At 43.1% G+C, this 12,798-nt stretch overlaps 1 protein-coding gene across 1 annotated transcript in view; it reads right to left on the bottom strand.

Moving 5' to 3' along the window:
- Positions 1–12,798, bottom strand: part of LOC136659095 (aldehyde oxidase 3-like) — an 80,740-nt gene that overhangs the window by 45,928 nt on the left and 22,014 nt on the right. The window contains exons 12-18 of the mRNA XM_066636154.1: positions 12,569–12,662; positions 10,709–10,818; positions 9,281–9,465; positions 7,759–7,921; positions 5,912–6,004; positions 2,512–2,681; positions 1,169–1,283 (exon numbers count right to left, since the gene is read on the bottom strand). Of these exons, the coding sequence (XP_066492251.1) occupies positions 1,169–1,283; positions 2,512–2,681; positions 5,912–6,004; positions 7,759–7,921; positions 9,281–9,465; positions 10,709–10,818; positions 12,569–12,662 (930 nt within the window). The remainder of the gene's footprint in view (positions 1–1,168; positions 1,284–2,511; positions 2,682–5,911; positions 6,005–7,758; positions 7,922–9,280; positions 9,466–10,708; positions 10,819–12,568; positions 12,663–12,798) is intronic.

The raw sequence follows: 12,798 nt of genomic DNA, 5'->3' as shown, positions 1-12,798 counted from the left end.
CCAGTGCTGAGCTCCAGTGGTGCTGGGTGTTACAAATGTACCGTAAGGCATGTCCGTGGCACCCAGAGAGGAGGGACCGCCGACACTGGACCTCAGTGCTGGAGGGCCAGCCAGTGCTCCAGCACCACCAGCCAGTGTCAAGTAGTTTCAGGGTGGGATGTGGGTAGAACGGGGCAGGGGAGGGCGGGAAGGAACGGGGGCGGGAGGGGTGGGACCAGTGAAGCCCTGCTTCACTGGATCTGGAAGTCTGTATTGGGCTGGAAGGCTGGAAAGCCCAATACAGAGGCTCTTGCATCTGCACCAGCAAAATAGCCGACGTAGATGAGAAGAGACTCATTGCTGGGGCTGGGGCTTACCTTGGGAAACTCCTGGTGGCTTCGCAGAGCCTGGATACAGTGGTAGCTGTTTTGGTGCTGCTCTCATAGGATTGGGCTGTAGGTAGGAGGAAAGTAACTGACCCTCCTTACCCCAGTAGCGTCTTTTCTAGTGGCTGTCTGCTGGTGCTTTGCATCTTTTTAGATTGTGAGCCCTTGTGGGACAGGGAGCCATTAGTTATTTGATTTTTCTCTGTAACAGCTTTGTGAACTTTGAACTTTGAACTTTGAACTTTGAAAAGCGGTATATAAATACTGTTAATGTTAATAGTAATAGTGTAATAGTAATAATAAATTTGTTCTCAACTGCCTCTGAAAGTAGAATTAGATCCAATGGGTAGAAACTGCATGGGAAGGATTTTGATTGGACATCAGGAAAAAATTCCTGATGGTAAAGGCGGTTCGGCAACGGAATAGATTGACAAGGAGGTGGTGGATTCTCCCTCACTGGAGATCTTCAAGCAGAGGCTTGACAAACACCTGCTGGAGATGCTCTAGGAGGATTTCCTGCTACATGCAGGGGTCGAACTAAAAGTTTTAGGCAACTTCCAACTTTAGGATTCTATGATTTTATATTTGCCTGAAACTTAAATGTTAACCACGTGACTTTTCCCACTGCAATAATGGGAGAAGTGAACTTATAGCTAGTGATTATTTCTCCTTCTATAAAACTTTCATGCTAGCTTGTTTCTTAAAAGTGGTTTAGTGGTGTTAAATAAGCACGTTGTGTGTAAATCTGCATTTTTGGTGGTGGGGGAAAATATATTTTGAAGGCAACCCCCCCCCCCAAATACCTCATCTCCAGCAAACACCTTTTCTTTCCCATCGCCATTTTTCCCTGGAATGTCATCAGCTGTTACCACAGCAACGACTCCTGGTACTTCCAAGGCCTCTGATACATCCAGGGATCTGGAGAAGATACAGAAGTAGAAACCCAATTCCAGTGCCAACTTGGTATCAATTAAATGACAAGTGGGTAAGGTGAACCCTTAAACTTGTGTACAGGCCAAGGTGAGGGGGGTAAAGGGGGTAATTTGTACCTGGGCCCAGGATCAAAAGGGGGGCCCAGGAACTGATGGAGGCGGCCCAGAAATTTCCTGAAATATTACATTTTCCTACCTATTCAGACTTGTTGCCGGCACGGGATGCTGGGGTTACTATCATGAGCTTGCAGCTGCAGCTAGTACAGCTATTGGCAAGCCTTATATGCTGGGCCAAGGAACGCATACACGACACTCCTTAACACAGATGTCAAATGTGGGAGGAAACTGGCCTGCTACCGTAGCTCTTTGGCTTGTGGATCTGCTTACTATGAAGGAGTGCAAAGGAGTTCAGGGACACAGCTGCAAGACTACAGCTGCTGCAGAAGCAAATTTTGGTACACTTTCCATTCTAGTCTGAGCCTAAATATGATGATGCTAATTTTCTGCATGATTTTCTATATTTAAAAGATTTTAGAGAGACTTAGGAGTGTGTTTGGTTTTCCATATTACTGTATCTAGCTGCTGATACCACATGGATGGGTAGACCTGGGCTCCAAACACTTGTCCAGCTGTCTCCACCCTCCCTCACCCTATTTCACCCCTCCCCTTTTGCAAAGGAGTCCAAGAGAAACTTCATACCTCTGATAAAATTCCTCTCAGATTCCCCTACTTGTGTAACTCTTTATGATTTAAAAAAGAAACAAAATAAATATGAACTTTTTGCCAGCTATTGTGTGGGATATGATTCTGCATCGCTATGTGACACATAGCCCATTCCCTGAAATGGAAATCCTATTTGTATTTTCTTACCCAGGACCTGAATTTAGCAAACTGACTGCAACAGGTACATGCAGGAATTATGGCCTGCTGGAGCAAAGAAGCCTTGTGGGAGTTTGATGCATTGAACCGGCACATTGAACTTCCAAACTGTGTTCTGCCTTATTTAAAAGAACTGAGCTTTCCTCTTTTGACCCACATCATGTGTATCACCACTCCTTCAGCCTTGTCCTAGCCCTCTACTGATGAAACGCAAACAAGTAAATGCAGTTAAAATATGTCCTGAATCTGTTATAATGTGTCCCTGTGTTTTCATACAGTCATTGCTTCTTCACGTGTCACAGAAGTGAAGTGTGTTACTTTTTTTTGTTACTTACACAATCCTTGCATGGGCATGTGTGCTTTTTACCACAGCCATGTAGAGCTGCCCATCTGCTGGAGCAATGTCGTCAACATAGACAGCTTCACCAGTGGGGTGCTTAAATGCAGACTGGAGGATGATGGGACGACCCACTGGGTCCTGAGGAGGCTGATCAGGGTTTACATCCTGAATCATGACAAGAAATCATTTACTATATAGTTTGTTAGATTACTGGGGAATATGCCTACAGAATTCATATGGTCACAATAAGAAGTTGGATTTTCGCCTGTGCTGGCTGAAAATGGAATGTCCTTGCTAGGCAGGTTTGCTTGGTATCACCTCTGTTATCTACTAGGTGCCAGATGAAATGTGTCTTATATGTCCAAGTGTTCAGTAGTTGGTAGGATTTTGTACTTTAATGGTTATAGTGCCATTTTTGTTGCTTGTTTGGCTGGTTCTACATCTTGGTCTATATTTCTTATTTCTTTGATTACTCATGGATATTTAGCATTGATTGTTTCAGTCTCATTTCTGTTTCACTTGTTGACTAACTTTATTTCTGGTACTGACACTTGGCCACGGCAATTACATCTTCTTGGTTATCTATATACAGTAGTGGTATTCTTTTACCATCATTTGTATGTGAGAAAACATGGTCATGCAAACTCTCTATCACATAGCACAGGAGTTCTACTCTGATTATAATGATACCACTTAGTTCTTTAATGATTGCTGACATCTAGTTGTGTGGCAGTTTTCCTTTGTCTGTGATCCTAAAAATATTTACAAAGAAGCATTTTTTTCTATTGATTTCATTCAAGCTTACTTCCAAATAAAAGAATTTACAGCCCAATCCTATCCTCCCTGGGACTGTCAAAAATTTTCCTGCTTGATACTGACGCTTCTGGTCATGACATCACTTTTGGTGGGTCCCGACAGATTCTCATTCTAAAAAGTGGGTCCTGGTGCTAAAGGAGTGAGAACTACTGCACTATAACATTTAGTAACAAACTGACCATTATCCCATACCTTGCAAACTCAAGGAACTCCCTTATACAAATGCTGGTATTTCACCTATTTAAAAAATATAGTAATATCTCCATTAATATCTCCAGTAATACTTCCAGTAATATCTTTCCAGGGATCTGTTTCTGGAAAGCAGAGCACTGTATGAAATAGAGCTACAGGACACAGAATTGGAGGAAAAGAGAATGTATTGGCTGACCCTACCCAGAATGCACTGCTCCCATTGGCTACAACAGCTGCCAATCAACTTGGGATGAAGAGCACCATAGCAAATTAAAGTTAAAGGAGTCAGTGCTTTGAGAGGTATTACTGTAACATGTTTCTTTTTCAAAGAAGGCATGTTTGGCATTGACTTATTAACCACTCCCTGAGGGCTATTGACAGCACCCTATACAGTGTCATCATAATGAATGTTGACAGTTGCTTGCTTTATTCTAATCCAAACATTCTCCTCCAGGTTTCCGCTCACAAAGTTTCACTGATCTTCCCTCCTGCTGTTTCTCAACAACATGGGAACTTAGGGTCTAGCTAGATATGAGATTCATTGTGCAAGGTTCCCTAGTTGGGGTTTAATTTAATTATAAATAGGAATTTGGGGGGCTGTGAAATGGGACAAAATCATGGTAGGGAAGTAGGGAGGATTAGTAATTGCTCCCACTGCAGTTTTCATCCCTATTATGCCTTCCCCATGCACCATTTTTAAATAAAAAACAACTTCACTGAGCTTCAGCAGAAGGTTTTTTTCCCCCATTTACAAATGGTGTGGGAATGCAATTCAGATGAAAACTGTGTTGGGGGCAAACTTCTAAAGACCTTCTACACTCCCCTGCTGTAGTTTTTGCCTCATTTTGCAACTCCCCACTTCCTAATTATAATTAAATCTAAGTCTTGATTTGGGCTAGTTGTGCAATTAATACTGCAATCCTACCCAACTCCTCCCCTGCCAATGCAGGTGTACTAATGGAGAGTGTGCTGTATTCTAGGGTGGGGAGCAGTTGCAGAGGGCTCCTCAGGGTAAGGTGACCTTTGTTCCATTGCCTTGAGGAAAGTCTCTGCTTTCCTTATGGGTCTCCTCAGTCCTGCTCCAGCTATTTTGCTGGTGCATATCCAAGAAGTATAATAGCAGCAGAAAGGGAGAGGGATAAAATCTGGAGGCACACGAGTGCCGCCAATCCCACTCCCTTCCTCCCTGTTCCTACTTCCTTCACTGTCCTTTCCACCACCAACCATCTTGTGCTGGCAGACTGAGTCTTCTCCACCAGTCAGTGTACCCAACTGCCAGCTATTATGCTGGCAGGCTTGGTATCCTTGCCAGCAGTGGTGATGTTCCGCCAGCATCCTCCTCCTTCCTCTGGCAGAAAGTCACTTTTGCCTGAAAGCAGGGGGAGATAGGATTGGCTATAGGCTCATATCTAACTAGATCCTTAATTACATTATTGTCAGTATAAGCCCAGAAGCTGTACTTCTACCTATTTCCATTCTATCTGAGTGCTCTCTATGACTGAATTACATAAGCCAGAGTGACCCAACCTCTGAGGCCATTTTTGGCAGCCCTTGGTAACAATCAAGAAAAAGCATTTGCCTGGGTCCAACTCAGCCTTACCCTACTGATGGCACATCCCACAGCTCTCTTAGTGTCTTTGTCAGGCACTCTGAACTCCCAGCCGCCACCCAGGAGTGACAGAGAAGTTCACTTGCTGGCCCAAGTGATGTGGGCATGCTGGGGCATATCTTTAAGAGCAACGCTCGTGATGGTGCCCGCTTCACTGTCTTTCAGCCACAGCTGGTCCCATGCAAGGGGCAAGCACTCCCTCCCCCAGTGCGGCACTGCTGAGCAGGCTGCAGTGCTGGGAATAACCCCATAGGCTTAACAGAGGCAGGGTAGGGCAGGAGAGGGAGAAGCAAAGGAGGGGCCAGGGGTCAACTGGGAGTGCTTTCGTGTTTGTGAACATCTGTTTGCATATTAAATTTGTTTAATAAATATATTAAATCTATTAGTTGTGTAACTATATATTTTAATCAAATACATTAATTGTGTATATTTAATATATTGCAAACACATTGTGATATGAAAATTTAATTCAGTGTATGGCCCACGGGTTGGCCCCCCTGTTAATCTTTGCAGCCCACTTGGTATGAAAAGTTGGACAGCCCTGACATAGGCTCTTTATCATGATTAGACTTGAAACAATGTATATCACTCATGTGAACATTTCCTGACTTTACCGGTACATAATGCTGCTAGCCCCTGTCATTTGAAAAGCTGTAGATCACTGTACTAGGAAAAGGGTGATTTATTACAATGTTACCAAAATTAAAGATACTTAAAAAGGATAGTATCATCCCTATCTATGGATGTACAGTATTGCTATGAAAACGACCGCACTGACCTGGTATATTTGCATGCCTTGAGGCGGTCTGTCATGGAACTCTCCCAAGGCGCTCCTGTATTTCTCTGGCAAGTCAGGATACTTGGATGGATACTACAGTAAGACAATTTAAGAACATTACCACATTTGCAAAGCTGGATTTTGGAGAGAACAAGCACAAGTTAACACAGGATGTTAGCCTGCTTTTCAGTAATGATAAGAGTCATCAAAACAAACAAACAAATCAAAAAACAATTGGGGTGTTGGGAATAAGCCCTGAAACCTCTGCCCATTTTTACTTTGCTCTTTCCTCACAAATTTCATGTGAAGTTGTCTTATGGTAGAATCTTACTGTCGGAAGATCTCAACCTGTGACATCCTAATACTTCCTGTGACAGTAAGCCTGGCTTATTCTTGTGCATTCATTCATTCATTCATTCAGGTATTTACTTACTTATTTATACCCCGCTTTATCTCCCTAATGAGCATTCAAAGCTGCTTTAACATCAGCTTGTCCTGCAAACCTCAGGAGGGGATGTTTTTTCACACCATGGAGGTAAATGTATCAGTTATTAATATCTGCATGTTGAGCCATCACTAAAGGCTCCACAAAGCATTTTTTCATTGAATCCCAGGCCCAGTCGTCCACTTCTTAATTAAAGTTCAGACAACTCCTTTGTTACTGAGTTGTGAGGGAAAAAATAGTATGAAGTACGACAGTAATGTAGTTGAAAGCGTACAACTGCATAATGCCCTACACCTCAGTGCTGAAAACAGAAAAGTTAGGTGGCAAGCAGTTTACACCTCAATGTTGAAAGTAAAAAATGTATGTGGCAAGCAATCTTGATCTGTATTTACATGAATGACCTTTCAATCCAGAATTGGGACAGTGTGCAGAGCAGTTTACAACAGCAGAACATAGTTCCACTCTTGTAAAATGGCTTCCAGCAGCACATGCAGCAGGTCACTGGTGACCATTTTAGGAGCATTGCCACTTCTAAGGAGGACCACTCCAGACCCAGACAGGTAAGCCCAACAAAGGTGAGGCTTGGGTGGAACAGGAAGGGGAGAAGGTGGAAAGGGGAGGGCACTGAGTGGGGTGGATTAAAGCCAGGAAGGAAGCTGTACCAGTAGCAGCAGCACTGCCGATATCCTATTCCCCTTCCCAGCTTTAATCTGCCTTCCCAGCTCCGCTTGGACTTGAGCCAGCAAAGTAGCAGATGCAGATCCAAGTAGACCAATGCAGGTGACAAAGACCTACCCCCAGGCAATGGAACAAATGTTCCCTTACCTTGAGGAGAACTTTGGGACCTGAAACTCCCCCGAAGGCTGCAGTGTGATCCACTATCACAGCTGCATGAGCGCAGGAGGAGTTAGGTAGGATTGAGCTGCCAATCTTGCATTCTATACCTAGATCGTCACACATATATTATTTTCTTACCACCTCATTTTAGTAATTTAACACCATCAATTCTCACATTCAAAATAACACCTGTGCTTTTTTTTTTTGCTGACCAATTGGAGATGTTTCTGAAACAGTAACTGAAGGCCTGTAGAAGCTGGTGAAGAACTAGTAATGCTAGTACCAAAGAACCTCTGGGATTCCTCACATGTGGAAAAGTCTCTTGTGTGACTAGCTCTGAACAGCACCTCTGTGAGGAATGTGAACTAGTTAACAGATGTTGCTAGTCCACCAGCTCATCCACATCACAATTGGCTTGTCCACAGAATAGCTTCCCAAGTCATGTTGCTTGTGAGGGTTGAGGGGATGATTGTAGGAATTGCCCTCAGCAAGGACAATCCAAGTTCTGTAAAATAAACAACCACAAAAGCCTTTTCACCCACACATTAGGATGTCGGCTACTTACCATGTTCTTTAGACCTTGTAGCACTTCCAGATAGAATCTGAAGAAGAAGCTGACCAGCAGAGTTCGTCTGTACTCCACTTTTCCACCGATTGCTGAGAGAGAGAGTATAATTTCTCCAAGAATGAGCCTGCAAGCTTCTTCAAGCATCTGCTCGTTCCAGTTTCTGGAGAAGAAATTGTAGACACTTTCACTGATGTGTAGATACAGAAAAACCCCTCAAAAAGCACATGCTGAATTCCCAAGATTTCCTATTTACAGGTTAGAAAAGCTGGCCTGGTCGCACTATAGCCTTCCCAGTGTCAAAGTCAAGGCCAATTCAGGTAACTGTCACAGGATCCAGGGCTAGTTCCTTTAGTTTCCTTTCGTTTATTTTGTGGGTTATAGAGCTTCCCATGACATTACAATCTTATTGGCAAAAAGAGGTACTAGTGTGAAATCATCCATGTTAGTGATCTTGTTAAAAAACAGTATATAAATGTTCTTTTCTTATTATTAATGATTAGGATGATAGGAAATTTCCAGTTACTACTACATCTGTAGTTTTTTGGACTATGCACCTCCCCTGTCCTTGTGGCCATAGAAACACCAACTGGGTCAGAATTATTTGACATGAATTATATGGCATTCATTCTAGTCTTCTAATTTCCTAGTTTACAAAATAAGAACAACCTACTCTCCAAATGCCAGTGAAGGATTGAAGAAGAAAATATTGTTTTAAAAATCAGTTGTCTAGCAAACAAAGTTTTGAAGTCTTAAATTTTATTCCATATTCATATGCAATTTTTTTCCTCGTTCCCACCTCAAAGTGATTTGGTGAAAATGTGTTAGAGCAATGATTCCCAAACTAGTGGGTTGTGACCCACCAGACAGGGAAGGTGGGGAGAGGGGAAGGCAGCAATGCGATCCCCTAGATTGCACTGCTGCTGGGGATGGGAAGGCTTTTTTATTCCTTACCTGCAGCCAGTGCTGCAGTCCTGGGGGGGGCAGGGGATTTGGGGGGGGGGGGTTCAGGGAACCCTCTGCAGGGCTTCCCATCTCTGCAAAAGTTTAAAAATTGAAAAAAGCAAACTTTCGGTTTCATGACAAAAATGGGAAGTGCCCTTTTCTGGGGTCTTTTTTTACACTTTTGCAGGCACGGCGAGCCCCGAGGAGGGCTTCCCAGATCCCCAAGACAGCAGCATTGGCTGCAAATATGTTAAAAAAAAAAAAAAGCACTTTCATCCGCATCAGCAGTGCGATCCTGGAGATCACATTGTTGCCTTCCCCCCTGCCCCACAACAACTTACACTGCTCCCAACTCCCTTGTAGGAATTTGGGAACCACTGTTTTAGAGAACAACATTCTGAAGTGAGGAAGACATTTGCCAACTTAGAACAAATAAATCAGAAGTTTCTCAATACAACCTATAAACAAATGCAAAGTACAGAGAATTTCATCTTCCTGGCTTGGGTGGAAGACGGTTAGAATGGAAATATTTCTTGCTTCATCTCTGTAACTAAGAAGCAATTACTCCAAATACTACCTTCCTATGAGTGCTTGACAGGACTGCCTTGCACTCACTGTTGTACAGTCAATGCCTCCGTATAAAATAGTCAGGTCCTCAATGACATCAGTGCCTGGCTGGAAAAGGACTTGCATTGAGGAATTTGTCACTGACAAAGCATTTCTGCGACGCTCAGCCTGTCTGAATGCTGATATAAACTCATCCTGGAAAGAACACAACATGGAGAAATGTGGTTATTTCACTTCCATACAAGTACTGCTGTCCCTGAATTGTTTTTACATAAATATCGAGGTAGCCCTACTGCCTTTTCTCATGTGAAAGAATTCCTATTTGGAAGACACGTCTATTTAGGAAATGGTGAACAATTTCACGAGGATAAAACATTGTGAATTGTCCAACATATTCTCCCAGTGTACATTCACTAAATAATGTGGCCAGTGCTTCCTTTCCCAACTCATACATGTATAGGACAAAATACACATTTGATTGTTAGACATACTGTCCTGCACTTTGCTCATTATTTTTCCACAGAAGGACCTCCCGTGTATGAATTTACTCATTTTTGTTTGCTTAAGTTCTAGGCTCCGATACTGAAGAAAACCTAGTGGCTGACACCAAACCAAGCCCTAGTAGCAAAGCGCCCCTATGAAAGTCGCCTGAACTTCTCAAAGGACTGTCGCACCATCTACCTATAGCATCATCTCCTGGTCCCTCTCAACAAAGATGACAGCAGCGCCATCAGGAAGCAACTGAATGGCAATAAAGTGCAAAACTCTAGGTTATGATGCTACCCATGTAATATTTCCACCCACCTTAAGGGCAGTAGCACCCAGGTCAGGCAGTAAGGTCAATAAAGAACTATAAGAACTCTTATAAGAACTCTGGTTCAGGAATTTGTTCGAGCTACCTGGGAGCTGTATTCTTGATTCTGTGATTCTTCCTCAGACCTACTCTATGTTCTTGCCTCCTGTCCATACTTCCTGTCCCTGCTTCTCAGGTAGGCTGCTCTTTCCTTCTGTCTCTTGCTCACCTGTTGAGTCAGTTCAGCCTGATTGCCAGCAGCTGCATTCCGACATGGATATGACTGGACAGTAATTATTTAACGTCAAATAAATAATTATTTGACAGTAATTATTTGAATGCACTTAGTCACACTAAGTCCATTCAGCTACACAAAATAGCCACCTGAGCCTCACACTTCTTTTTGATGTGTCAGGACCAAACAACACACTATTTGCAAACAAATATAATTGTCTCCTGACAGCCCCTTTGTAACAGAAGACCAGCTTCCACAGAAAGTGAGTGGGAGTGGAGAAACAGTAGGAAGCAGGGCCTGCCGTGTCCTCACTACTAATCAACCTTCCCTGCAAAGCAGCTTGGATACAAGAATTTTGCCAGGGAAAGCATACCAGGATGCAGAAAGCATGTGGACACAAAAGTACTTACTTCCTTTGAGAATGGAATAAAAACAGAGACAATGACCTCTCTTGGCAAAAGGTCCGCCTGTGGCAACCGTGCAAGGAATTCACCATTCAGCGGAATCTGCCGTCTTCCATCTGATACAGAAAATAACCATCTTCAGAGAATATGCTATTTAAAGAAACTGATCTTAGCCATTCCATGAATGAAAGAGAAAGCAGAACATGAGCCCCCCACTGCACCTATTGAAACAATGAATTATAAACATAAACTTTGTAAGAAGGCTGTTGGCAATTAATCATTCTGAACATTGTAGGTGAGCTCTATTCCCATTGAAATCAAGGCAGTGTGCTCACAGCAGTTGAGAGTACAACCTGCACAGGCCTCTTAACTGCAGCCACTGCAGCAGTCAGAGAAATGTGCGGCTGTGATGAGAAAACCTGGCAGTTCCTCCAATCCAACTTCCTCCCTTTAGGCTCCCCAGATTCTCTCTCTCACCTTAGTACAGGTTGAGGGGTCGGCTGAAGGAGTGTAATCTACAATATTGGGCAGCACCATTGCTCTTTGTCCTACCTGATTTAAATGCAGTCAGTTAGGGTTAGAATGTTACCAAGTGGCCTCCAATACTTGGTAGGCCTGAGTTTGAGAAGGATTCAGTCATGGAGCACTTCTGGTTCTATAAGAAGTAATTCACACAACCAAATGTACGTATTGACAGTACAGCTTGATCAGATCTGGGCAGCATCTTGTATTTGTTACAGTGGTAACATGTAAAAGGAGTCTGGTGATGCTTGTGCTTGTGCAACAGCATTCTCCCAGCTCACAATGCAATCCCTTGGGTGCCCTTCAGGGAGAAAGGCGGAGTATAAATCAAATCAAAACAAACAAACAAACAAACAAACAAACAAACAAACAAACAAACAAACAAACAAACAAACAAACTCTCCCTGTATGCCCAAATGGCTATGGACAGCTATGCAATGATGTATAAATGTGGATGGAACTGTGAGTTGGGCTAAAATGGAAAAACTATAAGCCCTCTTCAGTACAGGCTAAACTGTGCATAGATTCAATCAACATGCTCATGTCAATTTGCCCTAATTTATGTCACGATTGCTTCTGTCCATAGTTTTGGGCAGTGGTCAGCACAATGAAGCAAGCTCTACTGGGGACAGAGAGAAACCCCCATATGTAGACCAATTTGGACTTAGAGTATTGGTGTAAATGGGAAGAGCTGATTCAATTGCATACCACTTCAAGTCCCCCATTTTGTGGCACCTTGCAAGAAAATATTGTTGTGATTTAGCAAGTCTGGTGCTCAATACTAGGTCAATATGCAAACTTGGACAGGGATGAGATAGGGGGCCAAACTGACCTTCTCTGGTCTGAAATTGGCTCAGGGGAACCTGCTAGTCCAGTGATTTTCAACCTTTTTCATTTCACAGCACACTGACAAGGCTTGAAAATGTTCAAGGCACACCATCAGTTTTTTTGACAATTGACAAGGCACACTGTGCTGTCAATGGGGAGCTCACATCCCTCAATGGCCCTACTAATAAATGATCCTGCCCCAATTTCCTGTTGCACACCTGTGGACCATTCGCGGCACACCAATATGATGTGGCACGCTGGTTGAAAATCACTGTGCTAGTCACTAAACATACTATTGTTGTCAGCCAAGAAATTACAAAAGAAATGTCATTGTCACTGGGTCTAAATCAAGACTTATTAACAGATTTTAAGATTAGGAGACCTCCAGAATATTAATTTCATGGGACTGTCAGGTTTTATTATTCTCATAATTTGTATCTGTTTGTATCATTGCAAATGCTGATGGTCTACAGTACACAATGCAGAAATGTACAGAATGGGAACCTTTGCTTTTACCTATTGATGCCAGGTTGAGAATAGCTTTCCCAGCCGCTAGGACAGGGTTCAGATCCCAGGTTGACCCTCTGCTCACAATGTGTCCTCCTAAGGACTGCGGATGAACAATAAGATTTTATCATAATCGACTGCCACTCTCGCACATACTGTACAGATTTAAAACACAACCACATTGGTAAATGTCTGAGGGCCCATCCTAACCAATTTTCCAGTGCCAAAGCAGCCTTGCC

This window comes from Tiliqua scincoides, chromosome 1 (assembly GCF_035046505.1).
Source record: "Tiliqua scincoides isolate rTilSci1 chromosome 1, rTilSci1.hap2, whole genome shotgun sequence".
NCBI lineage: Eukaryota > Metazoa > Chordata > Lepidosauria > Squamata > Scincidae > Tiliqua > Tiliqua scincoides.
This window is presented reverse-complemented; position numbering and strand designations above follow the sequence as displayed.